General features: G+C 40.2%; 2 protein-coding genes and 1 pseudogene across 2 annotated transcripts; 1 reads left to right on the plus strand and 2 right to left on the minus strand.

Annotated features, from left to right (window-relative positions):
- Positions 1–1,472: 1,472 nt before the first annotated feature.
- Positions 1,473–9,652, plus strand: LOC115689935 (pleiotropic drug resistance protein 1-like; annotated as a pseudogene).
- A 3,915-nt stretch (positions 9,653–13,567) lies between these two features.
- Positions 13,568–16,687, minus strand: LOC115689971 (probable polygalacturonase At1g80170). Its single transcript, XM_030616185.2, has 9 exons — positions 16,284–16,687; positions 15,894–16,022; positions 15,549–15,719; positions 15,444–15,464; positions 15,118–15,325; positions 14,853–14,934; positions 14,583–14,691; positions 14,282–14,398; positions 13,568–14,168 (listed from the first exon to the last, which is right to left on the minus strand). Exons 1-9 carry the CDS (start codon positions 16,515–16,517, stop codon positions 13,854–13,856), a joined length of 1,386 nt encoding a protein of 461 aa, XP_030472045.2. The 5' UTR covers positions 16,518–16,687; the 3' UTR covers positions 13,568–13,853.
- Positions 16,688–17,012: 325 nt separating this feature from the next.
- LOC115689970 (pentatricopeptide repeat-containing protein At5g27110) lies at positions 17,013–19,610 on the minus strand. The gene is given in 2 exon segments (XM_030616184.2): positions 17,013–17,390; positions 17,393–19,610. Coding segments are annotated over 2 exon segments (1,980 nt in total). The 5' UTR covers positions 19,161–19,610; the 3' UTR covers positions 17,013–17,178.
- Between the last annotated feature and the right edge of the window lie 1,358 nt (positions 19,611–20,968).

A 20,968-nucleotide genomic window follows, 5' to 3' on the forward strand; every position in this document is an offset into this window, starting at 1 on the left:
ACAAATATTTTCATATTGCCCGCCAATACTTTTCTTCCTCTTTTTTTTTGCTAAAATACTTTTCTTCCTCTTTCTATTTTGGAACTGAGGTCCTCGTAATTAGAATTATTTCCTTCCTTGATAACTCATCATTACACCAATTGGATGGTCAAGATTTGTTTCTTATTTTGCTTTCTTTTCCATTTCTTTTGATACCTTTTTATGTCCATGGTATAAAAATTATTTTTTGAAAGACCCTATCCTCTCCTCCTCCTTCTTTTCTGTAGCTTTAATTCCCGTTGAAACTTCACGACTCCTCTATAATTCTCGAGTTCACGTCAAAACTTCATGAAAACGACGAGAGAGCCAAAGCTCATTTTCTTATGTAATTCTCTGATTTAACGTCAAAACTTCACAAAAGCAAGCAGGAAAATCGAAACGACCAAACACAACTTTAGAGAATAATTTAACAAAGATAACTTTACAATTATCCCAAGGATCCCAATCCATTTATTTTGTCTTTTTTAATAAAGATTTTGCTTTTCGTTTTCTATACTCTCAAATTTTCTCTAATTAAATTCTCATACTTTTAATTTGTCTAATCAAATTCTTTTATTTTCACAACATTTAAATCAAATTCCTCTAACACCAAATCCAACTAATTTCAGTTGAAGTAGCCATTGGATGACATAAAGTGTGATGCGGATAAAATACGAATCCCCACGTGAACGTATGTGAAAAAATTTAGCAAATGTAGGCAACATGAGTATAATGCGGATGAAATTTAGCCAATATGCACTCTCACATGGACGTCCACGCTAGAAAAATTTTATGCATGCTATGCTACGACGTCGTCCAAGGGCCATGTCCACTGGACTTGGGCGGTGGAAGGATTTGATCATAAAATTTGTGAAAAGTTGAAAAAATTTAATTAGACAAATTGAAAATATAGAGGTTTAATAATAAAATAAATTAAAAGAGCCTAAATATTGAAGTAACTTCATTTTTCCCAACCCGGGAAAGTACCTATAGAGTCAACAATTCAGATGCCGCCATGTGGGGCCTAACACACGATCACGCACAGTCCATCTATATAAACTCCATTTTCGAGCCTCTTGTCCCCCATCTCTCTCTTACTTATGAGCTCGATTCCAAGAGCAACTTTTCGTACGTAATCTCACACAAGCACACATCAGCAATAAACAGAACACAAAGCGCTGTCACCTACCCTCTTCTTGTATTCTGAAAACAGAGCAAGAGCAACGCTTTTAGCAGACACAGTCATCCATGTGTCATGGCCCAAAAAATGGAATGTTCTAAAATGGAATGTTCAAGGATATTTCTGAGGCAGACAATACTGTAATTGTATCATCCTCTAATAAATGAGACGTAGATGATAGTTAGGAAGGTGCGATCTCCACAAATGGATACGGTCGGTCCTGGTCGCTCCTGTATTTGCATATAAAGGGGTCTCCAGAGCTTCTCTTTCTCTCTAGAGATCCTTCTGAGCAAGTGAATTTGATCGACATGAATGGAGGAGATACATACAGCGTGTTCTCGAGGTCTTCGCGTGACAAGGACGACGAAGAAGCTCTGAGATGGGCTGCTCTCCAGAAACTCCCCACCTTCGAACGTCTCCGGAAAGGGATCCTGACGGCTTCACGCAGCAGTGGTGCTAAGGAGATCGACATCCAGAACCTGGGTTTTCACGAGAGGAAGAGACTGCTTGAGAGGTTATTAAGGATCACTGAGGAGGACAACGAGAGCTTCTTGCTGAAGCTCAGGAACCGCATTGATAGGTACAGTCTCTGTTTTCTCTGTTTTTGGAACCTCTGTTTGTGTGGGTTCCTGAGAAAAGAGAAATTGTTAAATAAAATTTGCCACGTTTCTTGGTATGGAGTCTGTTTGGCTCCTGAGAAAAATCTTTACCCAGGAAAATCCTTATCATGTCAGACCATCTCGTGTTGGTGAAAATTTTCTCGTCCAGAATGGTGGGAATTGTTCATTCATTCAAGATCATGCATGTTTTCCTGAGGAAGTTTGACAGGTATTATGAAGATGTATTTCTTTTTCGAGTTTGAATAATTGTGGTTTTCGTGAATCTGGTTGCAGAGTTGGACTTGATATTCCTACAATTGAAGTCAGATTTGAGCATTTGAACGTGGAGGCAGAGGCTCATGAAGGAAGCAGAGCTTTGCCCACTGTCATCAATTTCTGCACTAATTTTCTGGAGGTAAGCTAGCAACCACCTAAATATATGGGATGTAAAAGCCAAAAAGGCTGCTCCAACTTTTTTAGGATCCTAATTCAAGTGTAGGACTTGGATCCTCATCAATATAGACTTCGATATGTGATTTATATGGCATTGGCTCTCACCCTAAGTAGCACCGACACGATACGTGACACACGACACGACACGACACATCATTTCTCAAAAAAATAGAGAATTCCTACACGTTATATATTAAATATATATTTTTATATATACATGATGAATTATCATTCTTATGATTATTTATCCATAAATTAATAAATAATAAAAAAAAGAGTGTTGGATGAGTGTCGGTGTCCGACATGTTCGATACTGACACAAACGCGAGTGTCCATGCTTCCTAGCTCTCACCTCAATAGCTATTGGAGTGTGGAAAGAGCCCAAGACCATATAAACCGCACATCAAAGCCCCATAACATAAACGTGAGATCCAAATTCCATCCCTTGCAATTAGGATCGTAAAAATCAACCATGCTTCACTATCTCAGCACACACATATGGTTGGCTTATGTGCCTTTTGCTAGTCCCGGGAAAACACTGCAACACCGGTGTCACCACCGCACCGCTGGATTGCAACTGGGGGAGATGGCGGGTGGCTCTTGTATCAATCGATATAGACTTTAGAAGAACCACAACCCAAAAGCTAGCTATTGAGGTGGGAAAACCCCATAAGATATAAACCACACATCCAAGTCCCACGCTAGTGAGTCCCATTAGTTGCAATTGGGATCATACTGATTTTCTGACTAAAATGATACGCAGTGAGTTGCTTGGATGTTCTGATCGGTTTCTTTGTTTAACCTTTACTTTTCTTTTTGTTTCTTTCTACCCCTGAAGGGCTTCTTGAATTTTCTGCATATACTACCCAGTAGAAAGAAGCACTTGACTATCCTTCAAGATGTCAGTGGGATTATCAAACCTGGCAGGTGAGCAAATCAAAACCAACTCAAAAATCAGTTCTTCAAGCCTCCAAAGTGCACTGAACTGAACTTAATTTTATTTCACCACGCGTGATTTGGTACCATCTCCGAGCTTGGTGCTGTGTTCTATAAATGCATTACATGTTTTGTAATTATTCGAAGGTCTCAACTAGAAATTGTCACATTCTTGTTGGAAAGAAGTTTTTAACATGTCAGTTGGATTACCGCTTTAAATTCAATTTGAAACTAATATATTTCCTTTCTTTCAATGAGAACACAATCGAACTGAACTGAATCTGGATTCGTCTTTTTTCCTTGATTGAAATGGTGAAAAATTAGCTTTACTTTTCTTTTCTGGCAAGTTTCTTCTCATTTGGATGGACAATTTTGCAGGATGACTTTGCTTTTGGGTCCACCAAGTTCAGGGAAGACCACACTCTTGTTAGCTTTGGCCGGCAAGCTTGATCCTGAACTAAAGGTTAATGCAAGTCACCTCTCATTTAATTTAATTTTCTGGACTTTCAACTTTTATATGATACATCAAAATATCATCCAATAATACTGAAAAAGTGAAGATTGTTCCTCAGACAACGGGAAGGGTGACTTACAATGGACATGGCTTGGATGAGTTTGTGCCCCAAAGAACCGCGGCTTACATAAGTCAACACGATCTTCACATAGGAGAAATGACAGTTAGAGAAACTTTGGCCTTCTCTGCAAGATGTCAGGGTGTTGGATCACGATACGGTTATCGAATTTGAATTAATACTTTATATCTTTATAATATCATATTTGAGTTTGACTTAAGACAAATTTTTTTTACGAATAAGAAATGCTGATTCTTTTGGCGGCATCTGCAGATATGTTGGCGGAGTTGTCAAGGAGAGAGAAAGTGGCAAGTATAAAACCAGATCCTGATATTGATATCTTCATGAAGGTAATTAAACGAGGAGAGCTTAGAGTTGTTTTCCGTTTTTCCAATTAAAGAAAGGAAATGAATTAAGTCATCCATAAGAAGAAACTGATGAGGAAGTAATGTTTTTAGTCAAACTCCAGCAAGCAGTTTCTATGTTTTTGAATTCTTAAACTTTTGTGGGTGTCTGGTTTTTCTAATGCAATGGGTCTAATTCAACAGGCAGCAGCAACAGAAGGTCAGGAGGCTGAAGTTGTCACTGATTATATCCTCAAGGTAACTTTGACAAGAAGCACCGCAAAATCATGCAGACACTTGACAAATAGCAGAACTTTAATGAACATGCTTTCTCCACAGATTTTAGGGCTGGAAATATGTGCTGATACGATGGTCGGAGATGAAATGTTGAGGGGTATTTCTGGAGGACAACGGAAGCGTGTGACCACAGGTTAGAACTAGAAGCATATCAAACTTTTAGTAACTTAAAATATTCAATTCTCTGACCTTTTAGTTTCTAGGTGAGATGCTGGTTGGGCCTGCCCAGGTATTGTTCATGGATGACATATCTACTGGACTCGATACCTCGACGGCATACCAAATCGTCAACTCCCTGAAACAATTTATTCACATTCTTGATGGAACGGCTGTTATCTCTCTCCTCCAGCCAGCTCCAGAGACTTACGATCTGTTTGATGACATCATTCTCCTATCTGATGGTCAGATCGTGTACCAGGGTCCACGTGAACTCATCCTAGATTTCTTCGAATCCGTGGGATTCAAATGCCCTGAAAGGAAGGGTGTAGCCGATTTCTTGCAGGAAGTACGTAAAAATATGAAAATTTTATCTCAGCAACTTTTAGGATTTAAAAGATATTCTCTGTAGGAAGTCTCTTGCAATAACATACTTTTCTACCTTTCGATAGGTAACATCAAGAAAAGATCAGCATCAGTATTTGGTATGCAAAGACGAGCCTTACACTTTTGTAACGGTTCGGGAATTTGCGGAGGCATTCCAGTCATTTCACGTGGGAAGAAAACTCGGGGATGAACTTTCCACTCCATTTGATAAGAGCAAGAACCACCCGGCTGCTTTGACTACTAAAAGATTTGGTGTTGGAATGAAGGATTTGCTGAAAGCTTGCATTTCAAGAGAGTACTTGCTTATGAAAAGGAACTCCTTTGTCTACATCTTCAAGATCACTCAGGTAAATACCAACTTCATTCTCTTTTAGTTCACTTCAACCATGAATTCTCTGAGGTAGTTAAACTGATGTGACTTGTTTTATTAGCTCACAATTATGGCAGTTATTTCGATGACCCTATTCTTACGGACTGAGATGCATCGGGATACCATAACTGATGGAGGAGTTTTCATTGGTGCCATGTTCTTCACCGTGAGTATGATCATGTTCAATGGAATGGCGGAGCTTTCGATGACCATAGCCAAGCTCCCAATTTTCTACAAGCAAAGAGACCTCCTCTTCTATCCAGCATGGGCATTTGCTCTTCCAATCTGGATTCTAAAGATCCCTGTCACATTTTTGGAGGTTGCAGTTTGGGTTTTCATCACCTACTTTGTCATTGGATACGATCCAAATGTTGGAAGGTAAGAAGAACTGTGATTGTTGTTTGGTGGTAAGATGGAAATTCTAATCTCGTTGTCCTGGTTGAGACATTATACTGTCTATATTGTGTTGCAGGTTGTTCAAGCAGTATCTTTTGCTTGTGGCCGTTAATCAGATGGCCTATGGATTGTTTCGATTGATCGCGGCACTTGGGAGAAACTTAATTGTTGCCAACACATTCGGGTCGTTTGTGCTTCTCACACTCTTTGCATTGGGCGGAGTAGTTCTTTCCCGAGGTATTACGAATACTAGAGTTCAACCTGTTTCTTTATTTTGTTTGTAGCTTCTTTTTCATAAGTAGTCCTAATCCTGATTTCTTTGAGTTGTAGACGACGTAAAGAAATGGTGGATTTGGGGCTACTGGATATCTCCTTTAATGTATGGGCAGAACGCAATAGTCGTTAACGAGTTTTTGGGATCAAGTTGGGATAAGGTCAAGTCTCGTAACTTCTCAATGCAATTATTTTGGCCTTTCATAGATATGAATCTCTGATTCACCGATTCCTCTTATGATAGATTCCCCCAAATTCAAGTTCATACGAACCACTGGGAATTCAAGTTTTGAAGTCTCGTGGGTTCTTTACTGAAGCATACTGGTATTGGATTGGAGTTGGGGCATTGTTTGGGTTCGTCATCCTCTTCAACTTTGGGTTTTCAGTGGCTCTTGCTCTTCTCAACCGTAAGTGTCTTTTGCTTTTCTTCTTGTTCAAGTTTCTGTTAACAAGAGCTGGCCTACTCAAGCTTCATGTGATGATGCAGCCTTTGGCAAATCCCAGACAGTAAAATCAGATGATCCTGAGGGCAATGAGGACGTTAATAGAAGGGAAGGATCAATTCAGTTGCAATCTCAAGGCTCTAGTCTCAAAAATGAATCGGGTATAAAGTCTTGACAATTGGTTTCTTTTCATTTTCTATCATTTAGCAGTAGTTAAGACCTCAAAGGGGTGAACAAAAGGCTTTGGTCCATCAAGGACTCGTGTCACTTCTTTGCCTATCTATTCTGTTGGGTCTTGTAGGGAGGTCATCCGGGTCTACACCTACACGGCCCGAGACAGCCGTTGCCGCCAATCGGAAAAGAGGGATGGTGCTCCCATTTGAGCAGCACTCAATTACTTTCGATGAAATAACTTATTCAGTTGATATGCCACAGGTAACTGTGTTAAGCTATGAAAAGTCTGAAGATAGTACTTTCTCGATATATTATCATAGTAGATCATAAGTCATAAAGCTCGAATGTTTTATCTCGGCAGGAAATGAAGAACCAAGGTGTTCTCGAGGATAAATTGGTGCTCTTGAAAGGTGCAAGTGGTGCTTTTAGGCCAGGTGTTCTTACAGCTCTAATGGGCGTCAGCGGTGCTGGTAAAACTACTCTGATGGATGTGTTGGCTGGAAGAAAAACCGGAGGATACATCAAGGGGAACATAACAATTTCTGGGTATCCAAAGAATCAAGATACATTTGCTCGAATTTCCGGATATTGTGAACAAAACGACATCCATTCACCTCATTTTACTGTCTACGAGTCCTTACTTTACTCGGCATGGCTGCGTTTGCCTCCTGGTGTGGACGACCAAACCAGAAAGGTTTGCATCTACCGCCACAATATATTTCTACCGGGATTGCCTTCTCAACTCAAAACAAATTGTGGAAGTGCTTGCCGCTGAGTTGGTTATGTAGTCTAATCGAGGATCATTCTAATTCAAATAATTTCTAATGGAAAAAAAATGTTGTAGCTATTTGTCGAGGAAGTCATGGAGCTTGTGGAGCTAAATCCACTGAGACAGGCCTTAGTCGGTTTGCCTGGTGTGAATGGTCTATCCACCGAGCAACGCAAAAGGCTGACCATTGCGGTTGAACTAGTCGCAAACCCCTCCATCATTTTCATGGACGAACCAACCTCAGGGCTTGATGCAAGAGCTGCTGCTATTGTCATGAGAACAGTTAGGAATACAGTGGACACCGGGAGAACGGTCGTATGCACAATTCACCAACCCAGCATTGATATATTTGAAGCTTTCAATGAGGTGAGTTATGTCAACTCATTCAAAACTTGAAAAATCTGTTTGCAGCGCACTTGAAATTAGAAGCTATTGCATTTTTACTTGTTCTGCAGCTTTTCTTAATGAAACAAGGGGGGCAGGAGATATATGTCGGTCCTCTGGGTCGTCATTCTTCTCATCTGATAAAGTATTTTGAGGTACAGACTGATTCACTTATATAATCTGGCTTCGATTGTACTTCTCTTTTGCTACTTGAATCAACAAGGTATCTTCAAAATGAAGGGAATCCAAGGAGTTAGCAAAATCAAAGATGGCTATAATCCAGCAACTTGGATGCTCGAAGTTACAAGCCCAGCACAAGAACTCGCTCTGGGTGTCGATTTTTGTGATTTATACAAAATCTCAGATTTGTACAGGTGAGTTTACTGCACAAATCGAGGTCCAACTTTTAGTCTTGCTATTGACCCGTAAAATGTGTGATGGGAAAACACACTTTCGTGATTTTCAGGAGAAACAAGGCTTTGATTGAAGAGTTGAGCATACCTCCTCCAAATTCTAAGGACCTCTATTTCTCGACTAAGTATTCTCAGTCGACTTTCACCCAATTAATGGCTTGCTTATGGAAGCAACATTGGTCTTACTGGCGGAATCCGCCATATGCGGCTGTTCGGTTCCTCTTCACCATCTTCATTGCCTTGATGCTTGGGACTATGTTCTGGGACCTCGGCTCTAAAACGTAAGTTCTGCCTAAATGTAAATGTCTGCCTCATTCATTCTCGAAGTTGTGTGTTTCTGAATGTTAGCATCGCAGGACCCAGAGTCAAGATTTGATCAATGCGATGGGATCTATGTATGTGGCCGTTATCACACTTGGGATCCAAAATGCGTCTTCTGTGCAGCCAGTTGTAGCAGTGGAGAGAACGGTTTTTTATAGAGAGCGAGCTGCAGGGATGTACTCGGCCCTGCCATACGCATTAGCACAGGTAAAATTGCTTCAAAATATACCGAGTACACTTATTCTAAATAATGTTATGCAGAAATTAATATTGGAAAGCTGCTTACTTGATTAATTTTCATTTCGTAGGTTCTGATTGAAGTCCCTTATGTTCTTGTGCAAGCTATATCATATGGTATCATAGTTTACGCGATGATTGGATTCGAATGGACCATTGCGAAATTTTTCTGGTATCTGTTCTTCATGTGCTTCACATTGCTGTATTTCACATACTTCGGTATGATGGCCATGGGCATGACCCCGAACCCGCAAATCGCTTCCATCATCTCTTCTGCATTCTACGCCATATGGAACCTCTTTTCGGGGTTCATTGTGCCAAGGACTGTAAGTTCTATAGCAACCCATCGATTTTAATGTTCCTGCTGATTTTGTTTTCGACATCAAGTGTAATGCCTGATTTGTGAACATCCTCATGACTTCCTATCTAACAGAGGATACCTATCTGGTGGAGATGGTACTATTGGGCGTGCCCGATTTCTTGGACTTTATATGGATTGGTGGTCTCTCAGTTCGGCGATTTAAAGAACACGCTCGACGACACTGGGGGCACGGTGGAAGAAAACCTGAGAGATTACTTCGGTTTTCGACACGATTTTCTGGGCGTGATCGCTGCCATGATGTTAGTATTCACAGTGCTCTTCGCGTTCGTTTTCGCCATTTCCATCAAGGTGCTCAATTTCCAGAGGCGGTAGACTCCTGCGTCGCATCGATCCGCAAAACAAGCACGTCTCTGTCAGAAAATGAGAACGACCAACGCTCTTAGTTTTGGTTTTCCTCTTTTGCTACACTTATGTTGGTAAATTGGCATCTAATCACAATAGCAAGTAGATGAACGCTTTTGCTTTTCTAGCAACTGTCTGCATCTTTTCAATCATATGAATATTTTTCCGAAGTAAGGATTAAACTGTGAATTGGTTGCTGCAACAGACGAACAGTCTTGAGACTAGAGACTAGATTCAGTAACCAGAAACAGAAATGCATATCATGATCATTTCCCTTTCAAATCACCCATCTCAATGAATGCCAAAATATCGAAGTTAGTCCTTTTAAACCATTTTATTAGACATCTAACCCCTAAAAAGAGAAACCCAATTAGACACAAATTGAAAGTGATAGGATTAGTTTGCTCTTGAATTTGACAATCAATGCATTCTCCTGGGCAATTTTGTCCTTCTGTGTACATGGTCTGCAGATGGTTCAAGCAAATTTATTCTTGGGCCTCAACTTTGGCCCAAATATATTTATATAATAGTGGGCATGGCGATGAGTTTTAGCCCAGTGCCCGACCCGACATATCCGGATCCGTCTATCAATCAGATCTACTCACAACACTTGAAATGAAATTTTGCTAATTCTTTGATTGAGACATGTCCCTCTTCTTTTTGGGCCACGCACATCCCTCTTATTCTCTATAATATGATTTCGTCAATTTTTGTCCTTTTCCCTAGCAGATTTTAAGACCTACGCTCAAGCTCGGGTCCATCAAGGCCGAGGCCCAGGACCCTAAGTCTCGTGCTTGAACTTTGTGGACCAGGGCGCAAGTGCTGAGGATCCAGGCTTGAGCACCGAGGCCTCGGTCCCGACCTCTGTGAACTTGGGCCGAGGTGCTAGGAAGACGTGCATGGGCACTAGATTCACGGCTCTGACTTCTATGGACCCAAGATCGATGCCTGTGCTCTTGCTTGGAACTCAAGTGTCCATGCCCGAGTCCTCGGCGCCTGGGTTGGAGTCTAACGAGACTGGACCCAGTATCCTGGTGCCTGTGTCTACTTCCTCAGTTGTCCATGCGCAAGTCGCTAGCGCCCGAAATAATATTTGTGTATTTAGGAAAATCAAATCATATTTTCATTTTCAAACGACGGGGAAATTATTTTCCGGTTCTTTTTCATATTTTAGCCAAACACCGGAAAAATATTACCATTTTCCAGGAAATGACTTCCTAGAAAATATTTTTCAGAAATATAACATTTTCCGTGAAACAAACAAAGCATTTGTATCTAAACATTTTCGTGGATGATGAAAATATATCCGTACATTCATTTTGTAAACGATACAAGCAATTATTGTTAAAAACAAAAGCTTTTTAAGTCATTCATTTTTCACGAAACAAACATAGCGTTTATGCGCAATAAAAATTCATATACGTTGTAGTACGGTCCGAGTGTCAAAAAAGAATGACAAAAGATGTTTTCAGCTAGGCCAGGCGGCCATGCGCACATCGATCAGGTTAGCCCTGCTCCTTGAGCGTATTGCCCACAAAGACTCCTCATAAACCACACTTGGAAAGTCCAATGGCGTTTTCTGTTTCTGTGGATCTCTTCTCTGAGCAGATCCTCTCTCAAAGTTCTCTCCTTTCCTTTCCTATTGATAATTTACTGACTTAAGCATTGAAGGCCCTCCTAAATTCATTTGCTCGTGGTGTGCAGCTCGGCTAGGTCCACAGACTGTTAAACGGTGGCGGATCGGATTGGTCGGGCATAAATGGTCCGACCCAAATTGACCCATTAACCCGTTTATGGCCCATTTATTCATAGTGTAAATATCTCGATCCATACCCGACCCGACCCATACCCAACTCATACCCGACCCGATCCATATTGCTAAAACACTTTTATATTTAACCTAATCTAAGAATACTTGTTTCTTATGATTTTTTTTTAAATTATACTGCTAAAATATTTTATGCAATACAAAGCTAGTGAAAAAATTTTATAATTTTTTTTAAAATTGAGGTTCTGTTTGTTTTACGAAAAATGCGATATTTCTAAAAAATATTTTCCATAAAGTCATTATCTAAGAAAATAAAAAAAATTAATATTTTTTTTTATTTTTCAAATCGAATTTTTAATTATTTTTTTATTTTTTTATACCTCCGGCCCGGTGGCCGGTGGCCGTGGCCAACCACCGGCCGGAATAAAAAAAAAAGAAAAAGAAAGAAGAGAAAAGAAAAATAAAAAATAAAAGAAAAAGAGAAAAATAAAAATAATTAAATTTCGATTTTTTTAAACATCTTTATAAAGAGGAGATAGTGTGTGGATGGGTCTAAGTGGGTGGGTTGGACATGGGTTCCAAACTCAACCCATTTAGACCCATTTATCTTTAAGCTTTAAAATTTAAAACCCATTTAAGGTTGACTCTTTAAAATTAAAGTGACCCATATATGACCCATTTATTTTTAAATGGGTCATATATGAGTTTAAGACCCATTTTGACACCTCTAGTCCACAGAAAGGTTCGAGCCAGCCTAGGAGAGCTCGGGAAACCCGTGCGTCATCAAGTGCATATATCGGCTACACGCAAACACCCCCAATTTGTGCATCATTACCTGGAAAAACCTAAAAATGTGCTCTGAGATTTTGCCCTTAACTTCGTTTGCACGACGCAACTCAAAACTAAACATAACACCTCCTTAAAACTTTAGTACTCACGGATTGCCTTTGTGAAACTAATGCTATCAAGTTGTTCATACGTTCTTCTTTTCCTAAACACGATAAGGGTCGGATCCACTTCTTTCTTTTGCTTGGCCTGTAATCCAAGGCTTGCTCCGCTTTTGATTTCCGAGTTGTGATTGGACATGCGCATATACAGACATGAGCGGGAGACTGAAGCAAACAGGTACCTCGAAACAATACCGCACGAGCTATATACCTTCAGCAATTAGAAAAAATCAAAGACTCATAGGATGTTTCATTGACTTCTAAGTAGCTGAGTCTTCTCACCCATGCCCTAAATTATCAGAACATAAGCTCAAGGAGATAATTTATACTAAATGCAAATTAGCATCGCTTTTCCATAAGCTGAAAAGGACAATGGATCGGCCGACAGAGTCGCCCTTGATGATTGATGCCGACTAATCTACTAAGCTCGTCATGGCGAAGCAATGTCAAGCCCACTTTCTCATTTGGTTGAAAGATTAGTCACTTGGGATGGAAGCGATGGATTCACAAAAGATCACTTCTAGTTGATATGATCTTGAGAGTATTAGTTTTAGTCGCCTTACTAAAAGTGATGCTGAGATCTAATGTTTTTGTAATTAGTTTTAGTCGCCTTTTCCGACTTAATTAAGCTTTTAACCTTGGTGTCGCTATATTAATTGCCATGGAAATGGGAAAATTACCAAAAAAATTCTAAATCTATTGTATTAGTACCAATTCAATCATAAACCTTTTAATTGTGCCACTTCAGTCTTAATCTTTTGACGATTTGTCAATGTAATCATTTTGGCCAATTTTGACTGAAAAACGCTAACATAGAGATATGTGGTGTGGCCGGCGTTGATAGTGACAATTGTTTTAAAAGTTTTCTCTTTTTTATTTTCCTTTTTCTCTCCTTTCCTTTTTGTTGGTGACCGATCTCAGGCAATAGCCAAAAAGGGCTAGGTGAGGGTCATCCTTACTAGCCACAAGCGATGACCAGCCTCGACTTGGTGAGGGTCGCCTCGCTCGCGATTAGTGAGGGCCTGGATGGGGCGGCCCTCGCGAGCCGCAATAAAGGGAAAAAAAAAGAAAATAAATAAATATATAATTTAAATTAAAAATAAAAATTGCAAAATTGGTCCATATCAGCGCCAGCAATGCCACGTAGTACGCCCAATGTCCATATCAGCGATTTCCGACCAAAATCGATCAGCGTCCTCCACAGTCAATGCTGTTGCCGACCACATACACTTACTACCAATGCCAAGACTTGACATTAGTACCTTACAAGTAATTTCTTCTTGCAAACTTAAGCTCATCAAATGGAGAATAAAATTTGCCTAAAAAGTAAAAAAGAAAAAAAGGGCATCACAAGTATCCTAATGTCTGGTAGAATTTGACAGCAATTGTAGGGGAAAAGCAAGGCCTTAGTAGTAGTAAGATTGTGTAATATCTCATTCATAAGAATATTTTTCCATCTTATTGCATATGTATTACCCAATCATAAATTGGATATCTTCTTGAATAAATTGTACTGCAGTTTAAGCATCGACTATATTTACCCTCCCTTTCCCTTGAAAATTTACTTGGGCACCTCAATCCTTCTCTAACAGCCCTCAGTAATTAATACTACCACTCTACTACCAATTTTTAGTATTGACGTAACTATATAAGACATTTTTTTGTCTTTCAAAAGACTAGCTTGAAGAAAGGTCAGAGCTCGGTGTGAACAATATCCTCCCCGATAGGTCGGAAAGTCGCAGCTTCCTGAGCCCAGCCGATTGAAATTAAGTCCTTATCTTGTGAACTGAGGCAGTCAGCCGAGGGATGCACAATGCCGTAGCCAAACCCTTCAGCGGAGTTGCAGTATGTCTCCACAGTCCCATCCTCGCTTTCCAGGTTTATATTGCTGAGGACGATGTTGCTGCATGGAACGGTGTCGCTGCAAGCGAATTTCATGGCCTTCTCGCTCTTCGTGGTCCCAGTGATGTTCCGGTACATTATCTGGCTTATTTTCACAGCTGACGTCTTCAACGGTTTGGGATATGGACAAGAATGGAAAGTCAGTTTTGGCAAGGTAAGAGGATTTCTGTAGCGTGACCAGAAAAGAAAAGCTAGAGATGACCACTTGGGAGCTTTACCTGATTTTGACACACAGTTGGTGAATCACAGTAGAATTGGTCGATAATGATTGGATTCGCAACATCTTCCATCCTCACATTATCGAACCTTACTGCACGGACATAACCAGATCCACCCTATAAAGAAAGCCAGCGAATGTGTGAGAGTCGCTGTCTAGATTAATTTGACCAAGTGTCGTTGTGACAGACGAGTGAGGCCCACAATCAATCCTTTGGTTTGTTTGAAGGAGCTGGCTCAGAAACACAATCTTGAATGCCTGAAGCTGACATAAGTCAGGTAACCTATGCTTCAGAGTATTACCTGCCAAGTTTTTATTCTCAGTCCATTGGTGGTCTCTCTAAGGAATGCTGTGTCTAGGACCACTTTTGAGACAATGCCGGTTGAGTTGTCCTTCCCAAGGCTTCCAATGCTATTTAAGAGAATTGCAGATGATAAAGAATAAGAAGAAAATCAAGACTCAAATTCAGATGATAAAGGCTTCCATTTTCTTGCTTTCCAAAAAATGTTACTCTCGTGAGTTGGTTAAGGGCACTAGATGTATTCATCTAAAGAAGAAAGTTAATACTGTACCTTATTCCATGTCCTGGTCCACAGAATATTCTCTTCATTTTAATGTTGGAGCTGGCATTGACAATGGAGACGCAATCATCTCCTGAAAGTCACACAAGAAGCACCAAACTTTATTTTCCTTAAAATCACTGTCAATGCTGTCATGTATTTACCATTACGGTATTTCTTTGAACAACCATTTTGCCTTGTTAATAAAAATAACATAAGCATTGATTTCTCATCATTTATGCGTTGCACACTGAGCAGAAAATTGGATTCTAGTAACCTGTTCCTATTTTGCAATCTTGGAGGACAACATTAGTGGATTCAGTGATATGGATTCCATCAGTGTTTGGACTATCTCCTGGAGCCGAGACTAGCACTTCAGATACCCGAACTGAATCAGAGCGGGAAATCACAAAATGCATCTGTTGGCTGTTCTGAATTGTGAGTCCCTTCACCTTTATGGATGAGCTAGAATCAATTGTCAGTGCCTGCAAAAACCTCTCGTCATATTAACTGCATGTACGGTTGGCAATAACAAATCTCATGCCATGAATTTGTTTTCTAGATAGGCGCCACAACCCTATGACGATGGAAAAAGATCCTTACCGTTGGTGCCCCTCGGCAAGGCTGTTAACACAAATTAAAGACTAAAGTTAGTATTATGAAAAACTGGGACAAACATCCTATCAAGTATAATGAAGATATTAATACATTTGCTTTGTTCTTTTTGCAAGATGCAGCCCACCATTTACTGCCTGATCCATCAATGATGCCATTTCCTTGGAAAAGAACTCCATTTAGCTTATAAAAATCGAGCCAAAGTCGTGCAGACTTTGGATCCCAATTACTGGGCTCGTCAGGTGCAACTATTGTCCCGTCTATCTGCAACTCCAATAGGTTCATTCTTAGTCAAAGAAAATCCAGGTGGAGTTTATCGCATTAAGAACGAGAAGAACAATGCAGAAGATTGCAAGCATAATGGAACATTTAAAGATAGCACTTGGAAGATATACAAGAATCCATACATAAGCCTTGTATGGTGGAGGGAACAGATACCTGGATGACTAACTTATCTGAACATGGTCCTTTGAATCGCGTGGCATTGACTAGATAACGGCGTCCTGGGGGCACCAAGAAAACAGCTTTTGGTGTTGCGCAGGCTGTATCCCATGCCTTTAGGAAGGCCTGTACCAATAAGCAACTGGAGTGAAAAAACTGATAACTTTGGATGCTAAATACCAGATAAGGTAGTGACCAGTCTGCTAGACATGCTGTATGTCATATTATTGGACATTTCTCTCACTTGTTCTAATTTTAAGTTATTCCTACCGGTTGATGATTTATTCAGTTTCCTCGAACAAGCATTAGAAAAATATGTAACACATTTTCATAGCAAGCCTCTTGAAATTTAGAGCCAAAATACCATAAAACGATATGTATATGCACCTGAGTATCATCAGATATTCCATCTCCAGCTGCTCCGAAGCTATCCACATTCACCAGGACCTTGCCATCACGGCTTGACCATGATGGAATATTTGCATCTTCCACTTCAATTTCCTCTTCAAAGTGCAAACTCTCGAACTCTTCAAGAATGCTAAACTTCCCATACTCAATCTTGTTTGCTGCTGCATGAACTACTATCAACAAATTAAGTAACAAAATAAATAATTTGTCCATTGTTTTTTTCAGTCTTAACTGCTCCCAAGATGACTGGTTTGCATAAAATGAAGTGAAGCCATGCACTTTAAATTAATGATAGCAGATTAGTTTTCTGAAAGGGGGCATTGGCTTGGCTTGGAAGTAGATGAAGGGGCAGCATTTCCACACTTAAAGTACAAGGGAAATTCTCTGGTCTTTGCTTTACTCTTCTTCAACCAGCACAGGTCAAAAAAGCTTATGGATATTCAAGTCTACTCCTCCACCCCAAAATAAATAGCAATAAAATATCAAATCCACTTTGCACCAAAATATATTTATTTATTAAATCTGCCAGAGAGAGAAATCATATATTCAAGGCTCTCTGTGCTTCAAACAGCGCATGAATTTCTTCATAAACATGTACACTGTGTAAGAGGTCCTGAAATCAAATGGGCACTCTTCATGCTGCCCCCACCACGAGGGAAAAATAAAATAAAGCAAGAACAGATAAAATGACCTACAACAATGAATACCTGGAAAGAATAAGAGACGTCAGTCAATTCAGTCGGGACCGAAAGGCAAATGGCCAATATAACTACTGTCCCATGCATATTCAAGGCTTCAAGCAAAAGCATATTTGCCTTAGCAAACTAATCAAGTAGATGTAGACTTCCACAAATGGTGCAACCAGTACAAGATGCTAATGTTGGCTACGAGTCTTGGCCTCTATTAAACTATGACCAATCTGCCTCGTCATCTTCTTCTCCATGGCAATTTCTCTTATTTGCATTGAGGTCTGATATTCCCCAATTTCACCATAGAAGTTCGATACTTGGAGCGTAACAGCAGGATCACCCAATTCAAACTCTATCAATTTCTCTGCTGCCCTTCTCCCCACCATTTCATCCCGTGGACCCTACAACTTCTCAATAATGAGCTCCACATTGCACAATCAGCTTTCTCTGGTACCTGTTTCAGCAGTTCTTCAGCTTCAGAAAGCAGCCCTGCACGCCCGAAGAGATCAATCATGCACGAATAATGCTTCCGGTTCGGGTTTATCCCGTGATGGAATGTCATATTATAGAAAAGGAATCTTCCTTCTTCAACCAGCCCCGAGTGACTGCACCCCGATAGTGTAGCCAAGAAGGTCACCTCGTCAGGTTTTAGACCCCTTTTAGTCATGGCATCAAGCATTTCAAGGCCTTGTCTTCCCATTCCATTGCGGGCATACGCAGTGATGATCGATGTGAAGCACATGACATTTGGTGAAGCCATATTCTCAAAAACCTCGTGGGAAAGATCTATGCGACCCCATCTTGAATATGCATCAATTAAAGAACAAGAAACTGCAGTGTCTGATTCGTAACCTGATTTTATTGCACAGCCACGAACCAAATCAGAGCTCGTTAAGCTTCCGCGAGCAGACATCGATATTGCTTTCAGCATCGTCGATAGAGAGACTTCATCAAAACCAACCCCCTCATCAACCATAAAACCAAATAACTCAACCACATCTTCTACCATGCCACATTGCAATAGAGACGTCAATAGTGAATTGCAGCAACCAATGCATTTCTCAGTAAGACTCTCAAATGCCGAAATTGAGCACTCGATTTCACCACATTTTCCATACATGTCAATAAGAGCAGATTGAGCATAAACACTCTCCTGATCAAAACCCAATTTTATGGCAAGACAGTGAATCTGCTTCCCAAGATCGATATTCCTTGTTTCACTGGATAAATTCAAGAACCCAACGATTGATCTGACAGAAGGTCTCTGGCCCCAGAACTGCATCCTGGAGAATAATTCAAGAGCATCGAGCAATAACCCGTGCCCCGTGTAGACCGAAACAATGGAATTCCAAGAAATCGCATCCTCAACTGGAACAGAAAGAAATGACTTCTTTGCATCATTTAGACACCAACAACTGGAGTAAAAGTCCACCAAAGAATTTGCAACAAAAATTTGAGACTCTGCCCATCCAGCCTTAATCACCTGACAATGCAGTTGCTTTCCTTCGTCTACAAGCTTCTCCTTAGCACACCCATTAATCATATAACAGAAACTAAGCCCATTTGGCTCAAAGCCATCAACTTTCATCTCACCAAACAATCCAAACAACCGATCTGGTCCACCCACATCACAAAATTCACGTAAAATCAAGTTCCACGCAGCCAAACTTCGCTCCGGCAATTCTCGGATAATCTCCAAAGCGACGTCGACGAATCCCATACGCAAGTAAAGACCAGCAAGGGCACTGCCTATGTACAGATTCGAACTAAATCCAAGCAGAACAACCCTGCAATGAACTTGCGTTCCTCCTCTGTAAAAACTCCCGTTCGTGCAAATACTCAGCACGGTCGAAAAGGTCTGCGCGCTTTCTCCAACTCCTTGTGAAACCATAGTACCGTACAAATTAAGAGCCTCCTCGGCGAACCCATGTCGGCCTTGCCCGGAAATGAGTAAATTATAAGTGACGACATTACGAGCTGGCATTTCGTCGAACACGTCGAGGGCAGAGCGGACATCCCCCGATTTGATCAAATCATCAAGCGCACGGTTCGTGAAGTAAACAGAATCGCGAGGCGAGCTCTGCGGAGCGTGCGCACGAAGGGGTATGCGTCTTGGGGTGAAGGTCGTAATTGTTCTTACAAGGCGAAGCAATCTTTTGCTTGGCATCACCTGGTCGCTTAACTGAATTCTAAGTCGAAAGATGACGATGATTCATGCCTCTAGGATTCGGTTAAAATGGAAAAACAAGAACAAAATCTGAGGGAACTGTCTTTGAAGACAGAGAGAGAGAGAGAGAGTAGGAAGGAACAAAAATAAGGTGAATTTGCCTTTTCTATTATAGAGATCGCAAATTATATGGAACTATCGTAATATTTATAAAAACCGAAAAAGCAAAATTGTAATAAAAAGATAGCATATTCTCTGTTGGTTTAGGAAATAGATTGAAAAGAAAACATATTACAAAATTCGGGAAATAGTGTAGTTATGAAAACCTATAAAAAAATTTTCAAAGATAGATTTAACTTTCTCATGAAAAGTTAATAGATGAGATTGAACATATTGAAAGTTTAGGAACTCGATGAAATATTTAAGAATAATTCAAAAATCATACTGAACGAATTAAAATTTCAGGGATGACGTTACATATTGAACCAGAGTTTTGGAACTATTAAGTGCCCTTTACCCTAAAAAAAACAATAAAAAAAAAATTTTTCCAACTAAATTAGGCATGAGAAACACCAAAGTTTGTTTGGTACAACTATAGCTAGTAATGGCCACTGGGGCTGGCATGACCCAGGCACGGCCCCTTGGCCCAAGTGAGCTCAAGCCGGCCCATGCCCTCGGGAACAAATCGACTAGCCTAGGCCTATTTTCTTAAAATGAGATTCTTTTTAAGTGAAAGTGAGATTTCATTCATTTTGGATACAAAAAATTTTATATCATTGATAGAGTGTTTACGAAAAATATCAAGATGCCTCGATGTACATATCTTTTTCATGTCGACTTTTTTTATGTATTTCTAGATACTCTCATAACGTCTTATATATTCAGTGTAAAATTGTCTTGCCAATACCAAACAAACACAAATTCTTTAATATAGTAAATAAAGAGACTTGATTTTTTTTTTTGGACTAATGAAATTAAATTCACTAGAAAAGAGAGCTTTTGATAGGAGGGACGAAATATATACGAGTTGTTAGAAGAGAAATAATGGAGAAGAGACTGGTTTTTACTTTCTTAAATAGCAATATATTTAAATTTGATAGAAAATCATAAAAGGAAAATGACTAAATTAAAGACACTCTATACAAATATGGAAACCATATAGGCCAATTTTGTCAATCTAAAAAGAACATGGGTGGATTAAGGGTTGAAAAGAGCCCCCACCCAGATACTTTCCGACGCGGCTTCTTCACTTCACAAAAACAAGCATCGTTTTCCTCCTTCAAATAGAGCAGATTGCAGAGTCTATTTTGTCACTGTTCTCTCAAACAAAGATAGGCCTTGAAAGATGGGTAAACCAACAAGGCTCGTTTTGCTGTCTTCCCTTGGGTTGTTATGCTTTCTGGGTGAGGCTATCGATGGCGGTCTGTTTGGGCACTCTAAAGTTCACCTTGTAATCACCAACAATTTGCCCGGAGTGCCGAATCTGGTAGTGCACTGCAAATCTAAGAATGACGATCTCCGCTTCCGTTCGCTCGGTCCTGGTGAATCCTTCCACTTTGAATTTAAACCGAACGTGCTCTTAAAAAGCACTCTCTTCTTCTGCAGCTTTCAGTGGCCGGGTCAATTTCACTACTTTGATGTTTATGTACAGCCTAGAGACGATGATCGATGCCGACACAATTGTTTGTGGAGCGTTGTACCGGATGGTCTGTGTTTATTCAATTTAGATGACGGCAAATACGACATATGCAGTCCTTGGAATTCGCCATCATCAAGACTCCCTTTACCCGGATCCTTGGCATAGGCGC

This window comes from Syzygium oleosum, unplaced genomic scaffold, assembly GCF_021117445.2.
Source record: "Syzygium oleosum isolate NSW1041296 unplaced genomic scaffold, Sole_v2.1 Sole_v2.01, whole genome shotgun sequence".
Lineage (NCBI taxonomy): Eukaryota > Viridiplantae > Streptophyta > Magnoliopsida > Myrtales > Myrtaceae > Syzygium > Syzygium oleosum.

Excerpts from the sequence above, each read along its gene's own strand:
- LOC115689971 (XM_030616185.2), bottom strand. The coding sequence starts at position 16,517 with ATGGACAAATTATTTATTTTGTTACTTAATTTGTTGATAGTAGTTCAT. Across the intron at positions 16,023-16,283 it reads GAATATCTGATGATACTCAG|GCCTTCCTAAAGGCATGGGA; the intron begins GTGCATATACAT and ends TTATTGGTACAG. Across the intron at positions 14,935-15,117 it reads AGATTGCAAAATAGGAACAG|GAGATGATTGCGTCTCCATT; the intron begins GTTACTAGAATC and ends TGTGACTTTCAG.